General features: G+C 37.9%; 1 protein-coding gene across 9 annotated transcripts in view; it reads right to left on the minus strand.

Annotated features, from left to right (window-relative positions):
* Positions 1-388: 388 nt before the first annotated feature.
* Positions 389-22,696, minus strand: part of acaca (acetyl-CoA carboxylase alpha) — a 53,419-nt gene continuing 31,111 nt past the window's right edge. For 3 of the 9 annotated variants that reach the window (XM_059546619.1, XM_059546611.1, XM_059546579.1), the window contains 26 exons: positions 22,332-22,475; positions 21,851-21,953; positions 21,566-21,673; positions 20,531-20,587; positions 20,295-20,339; positions 19,269-19,310; positions 17,474-17,689; positions 17,238-17,393; positions 16,934-17,158; positions 16,310-16,465; positions 15,781-15,927; positions 15,114-15,383; positions 14,917-15,014; positions 13,475-13,595; positions 13,179-13,289; positions 8,011-8,154; positions 7,818-7,938; positions 7,179-7,275; positions 6,326-6,422; positions 6,108-6,243; positions 5,846-6,023; positions 5,250-5,362; positions 3,879-4,033; positions 3,533-3,703; positions 2,017-2,153; positions 389-1,669 (listed from right to left, as the gene is read on the minus strand). In XM_059546619.1, the coding sequence (XP_059402602.1) occupies positions 1,543-1,669; positions 2,017-2,153; positions 3,533-3,703; positions 3,879-4,033; positions 5,250-5,362; positions 5,846-6,023; positions 6,108-6,243; positions 6,326-6,422; positions 7,179-7,275; positions 7,818-7,938; positions 8,011-8,154; positions 13,179-13,289; positions 13,475-13,595; positions 14,917-15,014; positions 15,114-15,383; positions 15,781-15,927; positions 16,310-16,465; positions 16,934-17,158; positions 17,238-17,393; positions 17,474-17,689; positions 19,269-19,310; positions 20,295-20,339; positions 20,531-20,587; positions 21,566-21,673; positions 21,851-21,953; positions 22,332-22,475 (3,475 nt within the window). In that variant the 3' untranslated portion in view covers positions 389-1,542. The remainder of the gene's footprint in view (positions 1,670-2,016; positions 2,154-3,532; positions 3,704-3,878; positions 4,034-5,249; positions 5,363-5,845; positions 6,024-6,107; positions 6,244-6,325; positions 6,423-7,178; positions 7,276-7,817; positions 7,939-8,010; positions 8,155-13,178; positions 13,290-13,474; positions 13,596-14,916; positions 15,015-15,113; positions 15,384-15,780; positions 15,928-16,309; positions 16,466-16,933; positions 17,159-17,237; positions 17,394-17,473; positions 17,690-19,268; positions 19,311-20,294; positions 20,340-20,530; positions 20,588-21,565; positions 21,674-21,850; positions 21,954-22,331; positions 22,476-22,696) is intronic. The other 6 variants (XM_059546632.1, XM_059546588.1, XM_059546604.1 and 3 more) reach the window with 3 other exon arrangements.

Genomic DNA, 22,696 nt, shown 5'->3' on the forward strand with positions numbered 1-22,696 from the left:
ATGTCATCTTTGTTGTATTCCGAAATAAAATATTGAAATGTAAAACTTCCACATCATTGCATTTTGTTTTTATTCACAATTTGTACAGTGTCCCAATTTTTTTGGAATCGGGTTTGTAGATAGCCCACCATTAACAGCTTAACCTTTACTTCATAAATTAGTAACAGTACTCTTTTGTGAGTTTGCCTATTTCCTGCATTACATTGTGCCGAAGCATTATATTGAGTCGAATGTATATCTTTTTTTCAGAGGAAAGGGGTCTCACTTATAGAAACTAACCCCTGGGGTACCTCAGGGTTAGGTGCTTGGCCCTTTTGTATAGAATATTTTAGAAAATCCTGTTTTTCATAACATGACCCTGTATATTCAATAAAGATTGAGCCAAGAATTTAACATGTAAGAATTTATTATATAGTCATTTTTTAGAATGCAATTACAGCTTGCCACAGTAAAAAGGAAATCCTATATTTTGACAAAGGAGACCGCTTTGGATTGCTCCAGTAACAAGTTTAGCAACCCTTACAAATGCATGAGACAATCCAGCACCTGTTTGGGTCACAGCATGTCAGCGAACTTGACACAATTTTCAACTTTCATTGAATCAAGCAGCAGTGCTAGCATTGGAGTGGCTGCTTGAGGTTTTCTGGTAGTGGCGACAACTATCATGATGAAAATGAGACATCATGACTGCCAGTTTAAATTGTTTATAATACTCTCTTCACCTCTCTCAAGTATCCTTAGCCACCTTTTTCGTTTAGTATACATCTACACTGTACTCCTTCTGTCATTCCAGAATATGTAAGTTGTAACAACAATCATGTTCTACAGTTATGCACTTACAGTACAGTGTACTATGTTGAACTACAGCACTTAGACATTACTGTTTAATAAGTTAACGACTTTTCAGCGTTATATCATCTATGCTAAAAAATAAACATCATATTTATAAGTACAATACTAGTGGATACACGTTTAAAAAGAAAAACAATTTTTTTTTTGGTTAAGCCACAAGGGAATGAAAGGAGGTCATATGGCTCAGTCGACCATCCTGCATGTGAAGGAAAATAACTACGTCTACACAGCAAATGATGTGACGAAATACAGCTACATCACTCCCAAAGCAGGAGTGACCTAGTTGTGACATCACTTGCTCTCAGTGTGGATGGGTGTTATAACTCACTGTTGTAGGAGAAAGTGAAAAGTTGATTTTTAAGTTGCAAAGTTCTCTCTCAAACAGAAATCCTCTAACAGAAGCTTGCTTCTACAATTGGTCTCTGTTCAATCTAAGTCTCAAAGTGCACTTGACTAGACTTGAAAACTATAAATGACAACACTTTTTTTTTTTTTTTTTTTTACATTTTAGTGTTTCTAAAGGTGCGCATTGATGTGCATTCATAAGTACTGACTCTGAGTATCTATTATAACTCGTACTTTCAGAATCATAGCCAACAATGTAAAGACAGTCACATTGCCATGTTGGCTCCTCTAGTTCCATTTTTCAGTAACATCAGGCCTCTGAGATGATTGTGTGTAAACAGGGCTCTACGTTGACGCAGGGGCGTCCATGGTGGATAGGATCCGGACCACCTCAGCACGCTGCGTGGGAGAAATGTGCTGGGTCATGTGAACAATGGAGTCCATGGCCACTTCAGGGTTAGCTTGAACCAGGCTAAAAAAAGATACAATGACCGAAACAACGGTTAATTAAAAATACAAACTATATAACAATTGCATACTTGCATGGATAATTAGGGGTGTAAAAATCAATTGATTTTAAAATCAACTCCCTCAACAACCAGGATTTCCATATATAAGTATATAAGTCTGGCTTTTAAAGTGTGATTTTTTTTAAATAAAGAATGCACATTTTATTAGTTATGTCAAGCTCTAAAATATTTTATCGGATAGAAATTGTGAGTAAAAAATATTTAACAAAATCCTAATCCTGGATCCTTACACAATCAATATTGAACAACTAGAAAAGTCATGTTTGTGAGGCTGGTGTCTGGATGTTACCTGCGGATCTGTTTGAGGATGTGATCCCTGCGGATATATTTGATATTCTCATCGATGACAGATCTGGCACCCTCTTCCTCTGCCAGCTGCCTCTCCAACCACTCCACAACATCCTCATTACTGTCCCACAGATAAGCCTGCGAGAGAACAACACATGGAGCTTGTTTGAAACAAACTTTCTGACAATGTTTCTATTTGAAAACCAAATCACAATCCTAATCAACGGCTCTTCATTTAGGCTTAGACTGATAACATCAGGCTGATCTGAAACAAAGCTGGACTTGTGCTTGTGAAGATTTGTCGAGGCGTTAATGGGCTTCCGTGCTTCTACAAAATGCAAGCACTTGTAGTCAGTAAGTACATTTAATGCCCCATATTAATCATTTTTAATCCGTTTGCCTTTAATTAAGAAACAGCGTGTTTCTCTGCTATCTGCGCTTGGCAGGGTGGAGATTAATTGTATTTTAAGATAGCTCTCTCTGATTCGGGTAATGTATTAGTGGTCCAGACAGCGTCTTCTGCAGATACTTTAACCTGCCCTGGGGGCTTGGCTCTACTCCAGTACCTGGTGTGGTGACTCTTCTGAGGCCTAGTCTGGAGTTTGGCAAAGTTCATCCATTCTGAGAATTTCTAACTTTAATATACTCTCTGGTCCACACACCTCTTCAAGAAAAAAAAAATTATTCAGTTCTTCTGACCAACTTTTAAGTTGACGGAACAGTGAATTTCATCTAAAATGCACTAAAGCTATCAAAAATCTTCAAGACTCAAATGAAGTCAGTCTTCCATAAAACTAGCAAATATTGTCAACCAATAATCATACATCACTCATTAAACAATCACCTAAAAACAGCAAAAAAAAGCAAGTAGCATTCTGAGTCAGCCACGCCACAAGGACGCGCTGTTTTCTTTCAAATCAAAGCTTAAATACACGTAGAAAACGTGTCCTTGCATTGTGGCTGACACAGAAGAGCGTAAGCTCCCCACGTTCAGCTCATATTTTACAAAATGGCGCTACCATGATGCAGAGAGAGACAAAGACAAATTGTTGAATAAAGTCATTATTATTATTTTTTTTTCATGTACAAAAAGTGTTCTCGTAGCTTCATAACGTTACGGTTGAACCACTGATGGCAGATGGACTATTCTGACGACGTCTTTCATAGTTTTCTGGACCTTGACAGAGTAAGTTACTTGGCAGTCAATGGGATATTCACAAGCCTCTCGATTTTCATCCAAAATGTCTTAAATTGTTATTCGAAGACGAACAAAGCTTTTATGGGGTTGGAACGACATGGGGGTAAGTGATTAATGACAACATTTTCATTTCGGGGTGGAGTGTCCCTTTAGCCAGATATCGGACTTAAAATTCTGTTTTTCTTTTTTTTAAACAATACAATATGAACACAATAAGTGCATTGTACTTATTTTTGATGTAAGTACATAGTAGTTAGTGCCACTTAATATAAAGTTGGACCAAAAAGAGTTTTTTTTACATGTATGTTGGTTAACATACTTTTACAGCTCCCTCTGCTTCCACGAACCAGCGGCGGAGCATGGCCTGAACCTGGCCATCCGTCAGCTCGCTGTTAGCACACTGGATCTTCCTCTTAACAGTGTCCTCCAACAATAACCGCCGTAAGCGCCAGTAGAAGAACAGTCGAGATGTCTGCCACTCCAGGATATCCTACACACACACACAAGTCCAGATTCATTTATGGCATAGGTCATATTTTATTTGAGCTTCCAATTCTTCTACTGGGGACAAATATGAAGACAAAAGTACATTGGAAAACAACTAAAGTGGGAAAAAGCAGAGCAGAGCAGACCAGTATAAGCTACTATAAGAGTGGAGTACTGACAGTGATGACTCCTTTCTCCTGCATACGGCCCGGTGTGTCATGAAGGTCGGCAAACTGCACGGCCACTTGATGATATATGGGTAGCAGGAACTCTTCTCTATCTTTCAGTTTACTCTCCAGCTCTTTACGCTCAGATACACTCAATTCTGGGGTGCCTGAAAACACGAACACAGAACGAATATATGCAAATTAATGAGGAATGCACCAAAAAAGTACTTCAGAAACAGGCAGGTATATCAGGCAAGCATTTAGCGGTTTAAGAGGACTACTGCCCAACTGAAACTTTTTTGGGTAGTAGTTTAGAAGCTTTTTTTGGAATGTGAGGATGAAAGTTGAAGATATCACAATGGTAAAACATCTTCAAATCAATCATTATTTGCCATAATTGTGGCATTTTTTATTTTATTTTCTAGTGTTATAATTATAGTGTTTTATTTATATATATATATATATATATATATATATATATATATATATATATATATATATATTTTTTTTTTTTTAAGTTATAACTAGGATTTTAGAAAGGCTGCATTATTTAAAACAATAACTGCTAGCTATATAAAAAAATTGTTTTGCTGTTAATTGCTATATTTTTGGCTGAGGTGGGGTCAACACCAAGAAATGTGAAGCAAGCAGTGTTTTTATTAACTAAGTGACTTTTATTAACTTAATTTAATTAAAATAAAATTACAAAAGCTAAAACAAAAAAATTATATATAATCTAAAATGAAACTGAAAATATACAAATAAACGCTAATTCAAAAATATAAATAAATACTATAATAGTATATAAACAATACTAAAATTACACTGGAAAGTAAGTTACTTCATTTTGGTGAAAAATGTAAAATAACAATGGTGAATAGTGAGAAAAAAAACATGCATTTAAAAAAAAAGTCCATTTTGATTTCATGCTAGCTTAAGCTAATGAGCATAACTCCGCTATTTTGGATTTTATATATTGGTCTCTCGCTCAATACATAAAGATCAGCAAAAATTTAACACCACGACTGTGCAGCCAACAGAGGAGCATTCCAGTATTACACGTCAGTCTGTGGCTGTTTGAAAGAGATCGATCCCTTCAGAGCTAATCATTTAACGTGGCCGCCTGCAACACCGCAGGCCACTATGGTGGCACGGTCCTCTTTAGTGACTGCTGAGGGGGTAATCGATCGAAGGAGGTACAGAACAGCAATGCGTCTGATTGATCTGAGACCCCTGTGATAGACACGTCTCCTCAGGGAGTAGAGAAAATGACGACAATCAGCAGAACGCATCGATGAGGTGCTTTAATATAACACTCATACACGCCCAATAAAACAAGATAGGATTTCAGTAGAGAGAGAGAGAGCACTGTAAACAACTTACCCAATCTTTCTGCAAGCCCCATGTATACAGGGTCCACCCGCCTCATGGTCTTCACCAGGTCTTTTTTACGGAACTTAATCTCTACCGTGCCTTCAGGCTCCAACACACCACCACTGCAGAACACACACTCATGAATCAGTTTATTCAAACAGGGTATTACAATGAATCTGTTTGAAACTTTTTGAAACCGCTTTTCTTGCATCACTCATAACGGCCTGCCTGTAAGGTCTGACCACTTATTTTTATTTATTTATTCATATTTTATGCAGTGTTAATACACTCTTACCAAAAAAAAAAAAAAAAGATGAGGCACACAATGACAAACCACAAACAAAACACACGAAACAACATAAAACCTAAAAACAAACACCAAAGAAAAAACAAACATACAAAGCCAAACCATACAAAGACAAACAAAACCAAACACAACCAAATAAAACAAAACCATACAAAACCAAACACAGCTAAACAAAACAAAACCAAGCACATCAAAGCAAAGCACAACAAATGCCTTTTCAATACACTGTTATTACGTTTACATAAAACAAAAATAAAAAAAGATGCAATGCACAATATCAAACAAAACTGGTTCTTACCGGCTGTCCTTATCTGCATACATCTCCATGTGGCGAAGGTTGATGGTGGGGTCTATGACGACCCATGATCCTCCCCTGAGCTCTGCCTGTGGAGGAATGTACACCAACACTGGCTGCTTGTATTCTCTCAGTCCGTCCACTATATATGCTCCAAACTTCAGCACCTGGTCATACATGTCTGAAGACAGGAGAACATGAGGTGTTAGCAGAGACCATCATAGCCCACTAAAGCGTATCCTACTTCATTTCACATGTCACTGACCTTTCATCCCTCCAGAGAAGCCCCTCCAGTTGGCAAACACCATGAGTGGAAGCCCCTCTCTGTTGAAGTCTTTAATGGCCTGTGCAGTCTTAAAAGCAGAGTCAGGGAACCACACTTGCCCTGCTTGTTGGATGATCTGCAGGAAACAACATAAAACACTGGTCATCTCACTAAAAGAAATCAAGTGACAGGGTGTGTGAGTGTTTCTAAGTGGTCACCTTGGCTTCAGAGTCCAAATTCGCTGGGTCTGCTGGGATTGAGAGCTCCACCGACCGGGTTTCCACTGCAACGACTCCAGTTGGGATCCCGCCCAACCTACAAATTGACAAATGGAGAATGTGTATTACACAGGGAAAGATTATACTAATGCTCAACAATAACAAATAATAATAATAATAAATATGAACAATAAATATTTATTTAAAATAATCAAACAATTATCAAAGTGATTATTTAAAATTAGGCGTTGTCTAAACTAACTACAATTTATAATTATACTTCTTCATTCAGTGGACTTAATAATTCAATTACATTATTCCAACAATGTATACAAATTTTTTTTTTTTTTTTTAAGGTTTTATCATGCAGACAAATACTCTAAATGGTAAATAAAACAGAGCCATTCATTGTCAATCTGTATTGTGGCAGATAACTAAAGGAATATGGATCAGAAGACTGATGTGAAACTAATGTTCCCCACAGGACTTTTCAAAGAGCATTTATCAGAGCAGGACCTTCTCAATTGACAAACGCTGCCCTATAGGAATTCAGGTCAGAGGTCAACACAAGTTCACAGAGGAGTGTAAAGGCTCAGACTGTGTGGCTAATCATTACAAAAATAAGTATTTGTGAATATGTGTCAGAGCATTTGCCATTTATTTAAAATAATAATAACAAGTATACTTCTCAAGAAAACCCCTTTTAAAAATGGTTAGTTTTGAGAGCTCTACAGTAGTTTGTTTGCATTATAATATCAGACCATCTATCAGTCAATAAGTGCCATCTACAAGTTTTAGGACTTGCCTAAGAGTCCCAGTACTTTTTGAGGTGACAGTATTTATTGGTGCTTACCTGGCTCGCCCTACGATTACACTCTGTGCCCACGGCTGCATGATCTCCAGAAAAGAGCCGTGGTCAAAGAACCCACTCACCCACGCACCCTTAGTGTCTGTATGGAAGGAGAGAGCCTGTTAGAGCTACATTAGCATCCTATCTTCATCAGAGCTATGCTGAGTTTAACCGAGTGGAAGCACATGCTTGCTGCAGGAAGAGATTGCCATTCAAATACACTGAGACAAAGATTCTTCTCCCTGCCACCCGCTCTCGATATCTCCCCACCTCACTGTGGCAATTACAGTGATGTGTAAACTGTCTCGTCAATAAAAAACACTCCATATATCCCAGAGTATCTTATCTCTGAGTGGAGAGACCTAGTCCTGTGCCTCACACATAAACCCTCAGACCACAGTAATCTTGACACTTCCTCCATCTAACACCACATCCCTTAACACTTTCGACAGCATAATGTCACTGACACAGAAAAATTCCCCAATGTCCCTTGTTTTTTTGTTTTTAAAGCAAGAATTATTATCACAGTAAGGCACATACAATGGAAGTACATCTAAGAGGGTCCACGATAAAAATCTTTCGACAGATGCTTTCAACAGAGCTAAACATGTAATGAAGTCTAGGGTTGCAGTATCTACTCACTCTGACTGGGACGTCCTGCTAACATCCAGCGTGGGTCGTAAGGTGCCTTGGTAGGAACAAACTCCACTGGCCGATCGATGGGATCTTTAGCACTGAGCATCGGCACAGGACTCAACTTATTCTGAAAGAGAACAGCAGTGTTAGACTCGAAAGGAGATTCTCTGGGTTTCATATCACAGTGTCTTCTGCATACCTTTGGCATGTAAGACAGCCAGATCAGTAATGTAAACACTCCCTCAAAATCATCGCACACAGTGGTGTGTGTGACTCCATTATTGTGCATTATCTGTACTCCACCCAGCTGGTTATTGGAGGTGTACACCTCACGACCCAGAACCTGTGGAGAAACAACAAAGCAGTGAATGAAGAAGTTTTGCTCAAGTCTGCAACACTGGCCACTTGCTTCTTACTTGACATTCACTTGTCTCCACTTAAAATTCACTTAATCAGTAAGATATTCATCATTCTCTACCTCACATTGACAAACTGACAGTGTCACTACCTGTTGGCACATTCGCCTCTCTCACATTCCTGTGTATCTTAATATTTAAGACTACAGTATAATGAACATTTGCACATTTGCCTCTTGTACAATCCTGTGTATCTTCATATTTGAAGACTACAGTATACTTTCATGCACATTATGTTCTATTCTATATTTGATTCTACAGTATACGTCTTTTTTATATTTTATTCTTATATTTTTATTGTTTACTTATTTCATTATTTGATACCTATATTTATGTATATTTGAATCTCTGCTTTATTCTAATAATAATTGCACTGTCCATGGAGCGGACCTGACTCACATTTCACTGCTGGTTATATAGGCTCTATATAATCGTGTGTGTGACGAAAACAAATCTTATCTTGAACGAGAGTGAGTATTTCTGAAGAAGAACTAGTTGCTGGATCACGTAAAGTGTGTTTGTGAGATACATTACATTGTATAAGATACTGAGCAGTTTTAAGGCAGATGGTGACGGTGAGGATATCCTCAAGAACTTTATTTTATGCATTGATTTCGTTTTGTCTGTGAAATGGTTAGTACATCAGTTAAAGCCATGAAATACTCTTGGAGAAGTTTCTTCGCCAAGTGTTCTTTGCTCAAGGGTAAACATTAGTTCAAAGTAGACCACTATTCTGGGAAGTGAGCGAAGAAATTAACCTGAAATGCTATCAAAGGCAAATAGCAATTTGAAAGTGATTAAACAGCAAAATTAACTACAAAACATCTTTGCTCCGGTCAAAGTTGGTTTGAAATTATGTCACAATCATTCGTTCTTTGACTTAGCTTAAAGTACACACCTTTTACAGCAATTTCTTAATTGTTGTCTGTAGTCTTCATGGAGACTGATATGGCATGATGAGAATTAGCAATCACTTTGTTGCACACCAGTCTAATATTGTTGAACCGTTGATTTTATATTAACTCCTGCCCATAAACATCAAATTAAAAATTAATAAAAAGAACTGTGGTTGGTCATTTTATATGTTGGTCAGGCATGTCCCACTAGCCTTTTCATTTTACTGCTATTGAACTCCTAAATGGATTCAGGAGTCAAGCTACAGCACCACGCCTCGGGTCAATCAAGCATTGCAATGACGCTAAAAAGTCCTAAGAACTTTGACTTTGACTCTTTATGACTGTGCGAACAATTCTCTTAATGTATAATTGATGGTGCCACCTTGACAAGAGATTGTAATGAGTTGGGCGATTCTTGGCCAGAATAAGCTGCAACATAGACCAGACTTTATGTTGATCAGTGTAATGTCACTAACTTTTCTTGCTTCTTGCTTGAGGAAACACAAAACTAGGAAGCATGGCGTGTGTATTGTGTGTTATGGCAGTGTCAGTGATATGGAGGTCCTGGGGCTGTGTGGATCAATACTGTCACACAGGCAGTAAGCCCAGTGTTGGAGGGTGAGGAGAGTCTGTTCTTCACTCAATGCTGTCAATGACCCGAGAAGGATGATGGTGTCACCGAGTGGCAGAAAGCAAGGGGATTTTTATGCCTCTGGGACAACATCAAAACTCTGATTTTGTCTTCCTTTATCCATTCATACACTGATTAGTCGTTAGTCATTTTGAAAATGCATGTGATGTTGCTAGTTGCATAAATTCCCAAAATGCTAAAACTAAACTGCTAGTTTAAAAGCTCCTTTGGACCGCATCTACAGCATATCTCCGCTTATGGTCTCATATCTGGAGTGCAAGAGGTCTAGTTTTGGGAATCTAGTTTTGAATTTTGGGAATCAAGTTTTGGTCAGGGCATTGACTCCAACGCCAGACAGAATTAATGTGTCTGGTATGTACTTTCTTTTGCTCCAGCGGATAATGAAAAACTGAAATCTTCCATATCTTCCACAGTGATAGAATCACAAAGTTAAAAAACTAATGGATTGCATAGTCGATATAAAAAACTGGATGACAAGTAATTTCTTACTGCTAAATTCTGAAAAAAATTAAGGTGTTAATTATAGGACCTAAAAACTCTGCATGTAATAACCTAGAACACTGTCTAAGACTTGATGGTTGCTCTGTCAATTCTTCGTCATCAGTTAGGAACCTAGGTGTGCTATTTGATCACAATCTTTCCTTAGAAAGCCACGTTTCTAGCATTTATAAAACTTCATTTTTACATCTCAAAAATATATCTAAATTACGGCCTATGCTCTCAATGTCAAATACAGGAATGTTAATCCATGCATTTATGACCTCAAGGTTAGATTATTGTAATGCTTTATTGGGTGTTTGTTCTGCATGCTTAGTAAACAAACTACAGCTAGTCCAAAATGCAGCAGCAAGAGTTCTTACTAGAACCAGGAAGTATGACCATATTAGCCCGGTCCTGTCAACACTGCACTGGCTCCCTATCAAACATCGTATAGATTTTAAAATATTGCTTAGTACTTATAAAGCCCTGAATGGTTTAGCACCTCAGTATTTGAATGAGCTCCTTTTACATTATAATCCTCTACATCCGCTACGTTCTCAAAACTCAGGCAATTTGATAATACCTAGAATATCAAAATCAACTGCTGGTGGCAGATCCTTTTCCTATTTGGCGCCTAAACTCTGGAATAACCTACCTAACATTTTTCGGGAGGCAGACACACTCTTGCAGTTTAAATCTAGATTAAAGACCCATCTCTTTAACCTGGCTTACACATAACATACTAATATGCTTTTAATATCCAAATCTGTTAAAGGATTTTTAGGCTGCATTAATTAGGTAAACCGGAACCGTGAACATTTCCCATACCACCCGATGTAATTGCTACATCATTAGATGAATGGGATCTACACTAATATTAGTCTGCATCTCTTATTCCGAGATCACTGTAGCCACCAGATCCAGTCTGTATCCAGATCAGAGGGTCACTGCAGTCACCCGGATCCAGTACGTATCCAGACCAGATGGTGGATCAGCACCTAGAAAGGACCTCTACATCCCTGAAAGACAGCGGAGACCAGGACAACTAGAGCCCCAGATACAGATCCCCTATAAAGACCTTGTCTCAGAGGACCACCAGGACAAGACCACAGGAAATGATGATTCTTCTGCACAATCTGACTTTGCTGCAGCCTGGAACTGAACTGCTGGTTTCGTCTGGTCAGAGGAGAACTGGCCCCCCAACTGAGCCTGGTTTCTCCCATGGTTTTTTTTGTCCATTCTGTCACCGATGGAGTTTCGGTTCCTTGCCGCTGTCGCCTCTGGCTTGCTTAGTTGGGGTCACTTCATCTACAGCGATATCGTTGACTTGATTGCAAATAAAGGCAGACACACTATTTAACTGAACAGAGATGACATCACTGAATTCAATGATGAACTGCCTTTAACTGTCATTTTGCATTATTGACACACTGTTTTCCTAATGAATGTTGTTCAGTTGTTCAGACTTGACAAAGGTTTGACCAAACGTGGAAAGGTAACTCTAAATAAGACCAACTTTTTTGTAACAGTTAAGACTCCCTTGCAGACATGACGTGCCCTGAGACCTGTATGGTAATACTTTTTATGGGTATTTATAAATGAGCCGATCACGATTCTGCTCTAATTAACACAGTAATGGGACTGTAAAGAAAGTTTTCAGATGGAGCTAGATGGGGCGTTCCTGTGATTCCAGAGAGGACAACCAGACATTGGCCATGACGGAAATATCTGAATATTGTTTTTCTGTCCACTCCGGACATTTAAGAATCATTAAAGGAAATTGTTCTGAATAAAAGTCGTTCCCAACCCTAATCTAGAGCTGAAGAGAGTGATGGGAGAAAGGCAGAGCGAGACAGGGGTCTCTGTAGCTGTAGAAGTGCTCATTCTGATCTCAGAGGAATGATATGGGTGTCCCTCCCCGGTCTCAGCCCCAGGCATCAGCCTATTTCTATGCAAATAACAACTTCACGCTTCTCATTCTATTATTCCTGCAGGAGCTGCAGCATGATGACGGGAAAGAGAGAGAGAGAGACACAGGGGGATGGCAGTCACTGAGAGGTGAATTATAAACCTACAGAAACACATTTGTTTTTCCATCATGGCAAGTGACTTCTATTGTCTCTATACTGAGATATCAGTTTTTATACTGTCCCTCAGTTTGTAAAAAAATAAATTCTGTTCCCAATAAAGCACATGGGGTACTTTTGTTTCCTTTTTTAAGCCTAAAATCAGTAGACTCCAATCTTTGCATGTACAAATTTTTAATTATACTTTATTTTATAGTACATGTACTTACAATTTACTTACCCAAGAAAGTACTGGTTAGTATAATATAACTACATGGGTTAAGTATAGGTTTAGGTATAGTACGTAGTTATTACTCAGTTATTTCTACTGTATAAGTACATAATAGGTACACGCGGAACAAGACTGTAAAAAGTGCTACCAAATTGTCTTTTGTGTTTTATGAAATAAAGCCATATGGGTTTGGAATGACATGAGGGATGAATAAATGAGGAAAGAATTACCACCAGTAAAATAAGAAACTGGCTGATTCATAAAAGTCATATTGTAACGCAGTTGCGGTAATTGCATGAATTAGGGATTCATTTACTTGGGTCATAGATGAGTGCACACAAGGCTTATGGAGTTCACGCTTGCCTGTCACAATTCCTGCCTCTGCCCAATCAAATTACTTAATGCAATTAAAAGAGAGGCCAATTAAAATGCCCTTATCAGCAGAGTGAATAGGCAATTTATGTGCAAATGCCATCTTTCATAGAAGCAACTAAACAACAGAGAAGACCTCTGAAAATATACAAAGCATACTTACTACTCGAATTATAAAAATGCTTTGAGGCACAACTGGCATGTAGTGGATTCTAGATCTAAACCAGAAAGCAAATTAACCGGTGCAGCTGACCTTATTGAGAGCTCCAGCTCCAGTCAGGATGATGTGAGAGTTCTCCACCTGTATGGTTCTTTGGCCCAGTCTCACCAGATATGCTCCAATTCCAATGGCCCTGCAAGTCACCTGAGCACCACCAAACACACAGATACTCAAAACACTATGACATAGACACTGCTGTATAAATCGGAATGGTAAAGCTTTACTAAATTTATTGCTTATGAGTTCTTATGAATATACCAGAGTGGAACTTTTCGACAAATCTTTGCCATAGTTTATAACAAGTGTGTGTGTGTGTTCTGTCAGCGTACTAGGTTCATGGTGATGATATCCTCATATGCCAGCGAAGATTCACCTGCGATCATGCCAGAACCTCTCAAGTTCTCCACACCCAAGCCCTCCTCTTTACCAATGATATCAGTGATCTTATACCTGCAAAGACACAAATGTTCCATAAGAGGAGAATTTACATTACAGTAGAAAAAAAATAAAAAACAAAAAAAATTTCCCAGCCCAACCATTTACAGAAACTAATCTGCAAAACCCCCATGTTCTTATACCAGCTATAAAAGCATTAACAATTAGTGGTCGACCGATATATAGCCAAGGCCGATATATCGGCCGATATTTGGCATTTTTTTCAAATAACGGCATCGGCCCATAAGTTTCTCTGCTTGGCCAATGTATTAGAGGTGGGACTTTTATTTTGAGGCGCTGAGAACGGCAGAGTCAGAGCGCACATAGTGCTCACACTCTCCCTCTTGTTTACTATAGTTGTTAACAGCTCCATCTAATATGGATAGATTGCTTTTATATTATTAGTAATAGAAAGGCAAACATTATAATACTTTCTCGTTTGCCATCAGCATTAAGCAAATACGCATTATATAATTTAAACAAATCTTTGAATGACTAATGAACATTTAATTTCACAAACCTTGCAAACTTAGTTGAATCCAGCTGTGAGATCTTGTGAAGTGTGCATTTTTATCCAGCATGATCACGTGTTCTCTGTGTGATGGTTGGTGAATTGAATGCTTTGAACTTTAAACTCGTGCTTTCAAATTATGCTGCGCTTTATGCATTTGCCCACTGTCATATTCATTTCATTTTCTCTGTGTGCTGTATGGTAAACGAGTGTTACCATTGCTTTATTTGAAAAATATGATTCCCAATGTGCACAAACCTCCCAAAATACTGAGTGCCCTGTTGGTAACAGTGTTTACTTCCTTTTAAATGATATTTTATGAAACATTTATTTATTTGTAAAAAATACTTTGTCATCTAAAATATGTTTATTTTACACATTTTTTTTAATCTATTCTCAAATTATTTCAAATTTCTTAAATATTACTACTATTAATAATAAAAAAATGATCGGCCCTCCTGTTTTCCAAGATATAATCATCGGCTGTCAAAAAAACAGTATCAGTCAACCACTATTAACAATCCCCATTAATGAGGAAGTCGGACCTATTTACAAACCAGAAGAATTGAATATTTTTTTCAATTTGCCTATAACGACTGATCCTTTCAAAAGATAATGAGAGACCGTGACAGAAAGATAATGAGGTGGTAACTTGGTCATGTAAAACTATTTTTGGTGAAGAAAACCTTTTTGTGCTGAGAAATTACAATAGTTTTAATGAAAAAGGGAAAATAAAAATAATAAGAATAACATTTATCAAAGACCCCCTACCATCTTACTAATTTTTAAGCTAAAAATCTGAGTGTGGGATGATAAGTAACTCACCTGGATTCACCCTCGTCTTCCACATGTTCACAGTGGACTGAGTTCAGAGCAGACACCTTCTTATAGTCTTGAGGTGTGAGGTACAGGTACTTAAAGCCCTAGAAATCAGCAGGAAAACACAGTGATAATGACACTCATCTTGAAGAATAACACTAGATCAATGATCACTGATCCCTTCCCCTGGAGCCCCTCCAAACCTTGTATGGGTCTGCTGGATCCTGCCAGGCCACGTGGAACATGTGTCTGATCTCCTCAGCCAGGCCAATTCGGGCTCCACTGTTGGCAGCGATATAGAGTCGAGGAATGCCACTTTCCCGCGCCATCTCTGAAGACTGCTGGAACAGCACATCCTCCTGCGGCCCGAAGGAGCCAATCTTATGTGTGATGTCATTGCTGATCACAATAATCTCACGGCCGGCCGGGTACTCAGGGGTTCGGAGAGTCATCCGCCATGCTACCATGCCAATCTAGAGAATCATGGAATCATGAGTTAAGCTGTTTTTTTTGTCTATTCACAATAAAGGTGATGCCTAAATAAATGCTTGGGGGTATCCTCACAAATATAAGAAGTAAAGGGGCCCCCTACAGTCTACAAAGTTTACCGATGTGATCATTTGCTGAAAATGAGCAAGAAAATGCCACAAATTAAGCTTGAGGTACATAGTTTACCCCTTTAAGTCTAGTCACCATTATTGCTATAGAACTTTATACAATATAAATTGTTTCAAAGCAGCTTTACAGTGGTAAACAAAAAAAAAAGATAATTCAATTCTGCCGTAAAGCTGCTCTAGGTTCAGTTTTGAACAAGGAATACATTTTTATAAAACAGAAGTTTTAGTCATCATTAACATGGTGCAATCTTACCTCATTTCCTCCAGGTAGGCGGTTCATCTGCACCAGCTGACCCTGAGAATCCAGAACCAGCTCTGTGAAGGTGAGCAATTCCGATGGTAGAGGACACTTTGGTAAGATGGCGTGTGCATCCATGGACTGCCATAGTTTCCTTAGAGCCTAGAGGGAAACTGACACCTTAACAAACTAATCACAAATTAAAAATGTTTCTCTTCATAGATTTAGTGTTTTTATTTAAAATATATACAAAATAAATAGAAATAAAGTCTAAAGTAATTAAAGGTGGGATGGATAAACCAACAACTGATCACCAAGGCTGTATTTGATCAGAAATACAGTAATATTGTGCAAAAGAACATAGAACATATACATATATATCTTCTGCAACATAAAAAATGTCTTTATTGTCACTTTTGCTCAATGTAACACATCCTTGCTGAATAAAAGTATTCCTTTCTTTAAAAAAAAAAAAATCTTACGGACCTTTAACATTTGAATGGTAAATATATATTGCCATTATTAGACTAGTCTTTAGAGATACCTGACGGAACATCTCTGGAAAGTCGTAGACATAGGTGGTCCCGAGGCTCTGGGCCTGGAAGCGTTTGGACTGCAGCAGGTCTTTAGTGACATAGGGTGTGTTAATGAGCATGCCATGAAGAGGACCCTGCTTATCTCCGTATGCCTGGAACATGATCTGATGACAGAGAGATAGAGGACAAAAGAGAATCAGCCAGTCTCAGGTAAAGGTAGAAAAATGCAAATAACCATAAATAAATCTATAATTTTCCCCAAGTCTAGACAAACAGATAACAGCTGGCCAATGATATGCTGACAGTCACAATGACAGTACATGATTTTGCAAACATTTCAAAAACTATAATTTCTATTTAACTCCATGAAAAAGCATTTTTACTTTGAGACTGAAAAAGTCAGCACTTCACTGACAAATGAAACTAAATGACAAATCACTGAAAACCAACATTTGAAAGAATGAAACTGCTTAGTGCAATGACAAATTGTGCGGTACCATTTATGTTTGGACACACATGACTCGATTTATTTTTCCTATGATAAATATGACGAAGGCATAGTACTGTTGTTCAGTTTTAGCTGTCTGAGTTTACATATGTGTTTGTGTTAATAAGAGACACGTGAGCCCCACCTGTCGGTCTTTGTGCCCCACCTGTCCTGTATGGGAGTCTGTGACCTCCTTGTACAGGCTGATGTCCAGGTAGTAGCCACTCTCATTGGTCAGGAAGAGGCGGATGGGGATCTGTTTGCCAGTGGGTGTCAATCGGATGTTGATCTTGAGCTCAGCTTGAAGCACGCGGAGCTTCCACAGACGACTGCCGTAGCGCATGACCATGGAGCGCACCGATTCCTCAATCTAATGAGAATACAAGAGTTCAAAACGCATGCAGATATGTACCTTCCTAAAACAATTATCCTTTGAAATGCATTAAAACCTTAGAAGGGTCCATGATGACGGTTGGGACGAAATTGAGGAAGATGTGATTGCAGTCAGTGCGCACTGTGGTGTTGTTGAAGGCCACTTCCAGCTCATCCATGGCCTCCAGCAGCAAACGTTCTGCCTCGTTGTGCAGGTACTCAAACGACGCTTCCTACACAACAGGGAACCATAGAGTGTCATACATGCAACAGAGTTTATTGATGCAAATACAGATCACAGAGATGCTCCTACCTTGGTGACCAAGTCCGAGTGGCGGATGATGGCCCGCACAAAGAAGCGGTAATCAGTGACCTCGATGCCCACTTCCACACGGGCAGCTCCCAAATACAGGTGCATCTTATGATTGGCACAAGGGATGGCTGTCAGTGCAAAATTACGCATGCGGTTGAGCTCCAGCTGGAAAGCCAAAGCAGGTTCCAAGTGCCTGTAGATACGGTCTTCCTCAAACTGGAGAAAAAAAAAAAAAAAGATTGGCAAAACTTTTTTTTCTGACAAAGTGACAGTCTTGCCCCAAAAACTATTAATTTCACAAACAAGCACAACATTTCAAAAATATGGAACTTTAAAGAAGTCGTGGATTATTATTTTTCTATCTTGTTTTCCTGGGATAAAAAGGAAAATAGTTTGAATTAAAAAAAATATAATCACTTGATCTCATTCACTAAAGGTTTTCACAAACAAATCACAATTCATCAATATATGTTGTACTACATTTTATAATTTCATTTTAAAAAAAGTAGACCAGAGTGACAAAGACTGTAAAGGAAAGGTAGAGGTTGGGAAAGTTTTAATATCATAATATTTTTGTGATAAACTCCACTGTTCATATATGTATAATCCACAAAAAATGATTAGTGAATGAGACCATTATCTTTCACAATATGATTTAAAGGTGCTCTAAGCGATGCCAGGAGTCGTAACTTCTTGTTTTCGTTCGAATTGTTGTCAAACAAAACAAAGGCTAGCTAGACCCTCCCTCCTCCTCATCCGCGCACTAACCCCCCAAACCCCACCCCCAAATTTTTCTTGATGGTTATTGGCTGTAACAGCTTGTTATGTTTCATGGTGTGGGTGAGCACAGTTTGTTTTTCTTGTTGTTTGTGGAGCCTGTGGTGTCTAGAGAGACCGCGTTTTTTTACAGTGTGTTCAGGGGAAAGGCAGCTAGCGGATGTGGATGTTTGCTGGATGTGACAAAAAATGTTCTGGCCTAAAAAACATGTGACATCACTTAGAGCACCTTTAAAGCTGTTTGTATGGCAGAAATGCTAAATATAACAAAGATTAAATTAAACAATAACTTTCCTCCCCAGTTACATTAGTTAGCTTAGTTTCAGTATTAGTGGTTTCAAAATTGGTGTTGAGAATTGAAAAATTCAAATTTTGATATCATAGCAAAAATGTACTGATACATCACTATCGAGGGAAAAAAAAATACTTGTATAAAATTGGTAATTTTGTGTAGTCCTAATTGTGTTAAATATCTGTGATTACAATATCAACCAAAAATGTATGATTTAACAAATGATTAAGATTTTTGCCAAAAAAAAAAAAAAAATCCTGAAAAAGCTAAATTTTACTAATAGAAAACGACTTAATATAAATATAAATGGGATGAAACTGTTTGTTTTAAATTTAGAGAAAGTGAGTCTACAGGGGCAGAAAGTGCTGTGAGCTATAATAGCAGGCTAGATTTAGTAAATTTAGGTAATCACAGCTGCTAATGGATGTCATCCCTCTCAAATGAGACAAATAATTAAAAAGTTCATTAAATGTAATGAGCTTTGTTGGAACCATTTTAGCAAACTATCAGGGCTGAAAGAAGCCATAGAAACGCCATTGTTCATGATGGAGTGACTTGCACAGGAATATAACGGAGGAATATAACAGCTTTTTCTTTTACTCCTCATTTGCCCTCTGTATCCCCCTTAAACATAAAGCTGCTGATTAATTTAATGAACACTTGCATTTAAAAGTGTTACAGTGCGTTGTTACTGTCACTGGTAGTCTTGTGTAAAACATAACTCACCTTGTCTCGAGCCCGGAAAGTGAAAAATTTGGGGAATTCTCTCTGTGAAATTCAGACATTAAACATTAAAAGTGAAATTACATTGCATTCCGTACATGTCAACACTGGAAGACCAGACCAATATTGATACTACTACTACTACAGGAAAAAATGTATTCACTACAGGACATTTACAGAACTAAAACAGGTTTTGTACTTTCCAAAGACTGAACAGTCTTATAATTAAGTCTGTAACTTAATTAAGAGACCATTTATAATGGCTCTGTTCCAAAACCTGGGAGTCAAAATGTAAAAAAAAAAAATATATATATATATATATATATATATATATATATATATATATATATATATACATACATTTTATATTATTACATTTATAGAATTATAAACTTATATTCAATTATCTAAAACAAATAAGACTGACTAACAAAGCCACTTTTTCTCTATTTAATGACAATGAATTTCAATGATTATTTGTCCATACCCAATATTTCCATTAAGGGACTCAATCATTGATACACAGTATGAAATTACTAGCGATTAATTTGATTGATTAATCAGCGTATAATGCAATGAATTTGATTGCAGCCTTTAAAAATTACAGCCTTAATTTTCATACATAAGAGTACTGTCATTAGTTTAGCAACATGCTAACATTCAGGACGGTGAACATGATTATGCCAATCGAAATGAATTTCATTCAATACTGAGAATGACTACATTAAAACAGTCTAATTAAAATTTTACTGTGTGCACCATGCATTTTATATTTAGTATATGAGTAATCATTAGCTTAGCAACACGTTATTGCTTCTCTCTACCCGAACCAACAGTGAACTAAAGCCAAATTTCTCATGCACTTCAGACAACTAATGCTACTGGTGTATCCTGCATGACCTGTGTCAAAAAAGTTTATGTAGAGTGTTTCAGTTCAGTCACTTGTGAGGCTTCATTTTGGGTAAGATTACGCCAAAGAAACAGGTTGTGGAACAGAGCCAATGTCTCAAACATTCCACAACTACTTACATGGAACCTCTGGTCCACCTCACAGTTGACCTGCTTCCTGAAATCCTGTTAATAACGGCGTCAAGAGCAAAGAGGAAAAAACACACATGCAGTGGGTGTACCAGATTCGAGATCAGTTACTAAGGATTGCAGTTATTCAAATAAACATTCAATTAATTACAGATTATTTTGTTAAAATTAGATTGAGAAGGAGTGACAGAAAAGAATCATGCTCAAATGTCATTCTGAAAGCATACCTTCTGAGCGACCAGGAAGGTAAGTCTTCGGATGCCATGCTCAAACAGCAGAGACTTCTGTGGTAAAAAATGATGTGAATGAAAATTAATTCACTGAAAGTTTAACATTTCTGTTGGAGGTTGGGAATTTTTCTTCCTCTTCTGTAGCATTAACTTGCGGTGTGCCTCAGGGATCAATTTTGGGCCCGCTTTTTGTCTTCACTTTATTTGCTCCCTTTAAGCAGGATTTTTCAAAAGTATAACATTACCATTTTTATGCCGATGACACACAGGTGTACCTCCCTTTGAATCATTGGGATAATTATGTTAAACATTCTCTATAAAATTGTCTAGCAGAGGTAAGATGCTGGTTGGAAGTCAACTTCCTAACATAAATAATCCATCATCTATTATACGATAAATGACAACTTGGGTCCTTTATCGATGAATTCCATACTCATGCCAAAAATGTGGGTGTGATCTTTGATAATGGTCTTAAAATTTGACAAACAAATCAACTCAGTAGCCAAGAACAACTTTGATAATCTCAGATCCATTGCGAAATTGAAAGCATTTTTATCACCAAGAGACTTGGAGACTGTGATCTATGCTTTTATTTCCTCCAGGCTGAACTACTGTAACTCTAGTGTTCTAGGCCCTTAATGTCCTCAAACAGTTTGTTGTCTGTCCCACAGCACGTTTAAGTTAAAAGGAGATTGTGCTTCCTCTGTTGCAGCTCCATGACTGTGGAACGATCTCCTGCTCTACATTAGGCTTTCATCTGATGTTGAGTGTTTGAAATCTTCACTGCAAACATATCTTTTCTCTCTAGCTTTTGGATCAATGTAATTTTATTAATCAGGGTGTTCTCTTGCTAGTTTATCTGTTTTATTGTATTGTATTTTCTTTAAGTGTGTATTTGATAATTTTACGTTTTTAGATTGTACAGCACTTTGGTCAGCAGCTGCTGTTTTAAATGTGCTTTGGAAATAAAAATGCTTTGCCTTGCCTCGCCTTAAAAACTATCAACATATAGAGAACAGAACTCTGTTTCACCTTAGACTGGGTAAACTCGCGGAACATGGCTGCCAGTCCATCGTCATCAATGTCGCTGTCCGTCTTTATGGCCACATTAAGGATATGAATTGGCTCATCTTGAATGCTCTATAGTATGACAAACAAAAACAATATAAACTAGGGATAGAAAACAATGATTTTCCAAATAATAACTTCATTGCATCAACCAAATCTTCATTGCATCAATCAAATATTCATGTCTGATCTTATTGTCTTTATTTTTTCCTTTTTTTTTTTGATAGTTTCAGAAGATAGAAGGTTCACCTTGTTGTCCTCCTCTCCATACAGCACAGGGTTGCCCCCCTCAGGAAAGGTTGGAGTTGATGGGGGAGAGTCAGAGAAACAGCTCAACACTTCCTTAATGTTCCTGTGATAACAGTCACATTAGACACTCAACCAGCAAATGTATGTACATTTTGAGAAAACAGCAATAACATGAAACGCAATTCTCAAAATGTCACATTACAGGTTTAAACGGTTCTCTATTTGATCAGCTCTACTTCGTCACCCTTGATGTATTAATTTCATTTAAGAAACTCCTACTCTTATGCAGACACTAACAAATTAGTCTGGCTTCATACAATCAGAGTGTTTTATACTTATTTTACAAATATTTATGGGTTAAATTTTTCATGCAGATTGTGTGCAGTAAGATCAGGGTCATTTAATTAGCAAATAAACAGGAATAATTTCGATTTCATGTCTATACTAAACACCTTTCCAATTACTGTAGACACATACTAACCTGGTGAACTCCTGGAAGGAGCGGAAGGAAACCATGGCGCCCATGCGCTGACAGGGTGGGGTGAAGGAGGTGTCCAGGAGCACATCACTAACACTGGCCATGTGGACCATGCCATAGTGGTTCAAGTTAGAGGAGTAGGACATTCTGAGAGAACAACACACCCGCACAAACAAAAATACTTGTTATTAACACAGCTGCATATACCTAACTGCTCAAAAATGTGGCAGACCACCCCAGGTGAAAGATCAAATCATCACCACCACACATCGGTCTAGATCAGAGGAGTGAATGGAAGCAGCATCGCCTCTTCACAAGCTAATAGTGAATACACAAGTGTAATATCTGAACGTTATAAAAGGGGCCAG

This window comes from Carassius carassius, chromosome 4 (genome assembly GCF_963082965.1).
Source record: "Carassius carassius chromosome 4, fCarCar2.1, whole genome shotgun sequence".
NCBI lineage: Eukaryota > Metazoa > Chordata > Actinopteri > Cypriniformes > Cyprinidae > Carassius > Carassius carassius.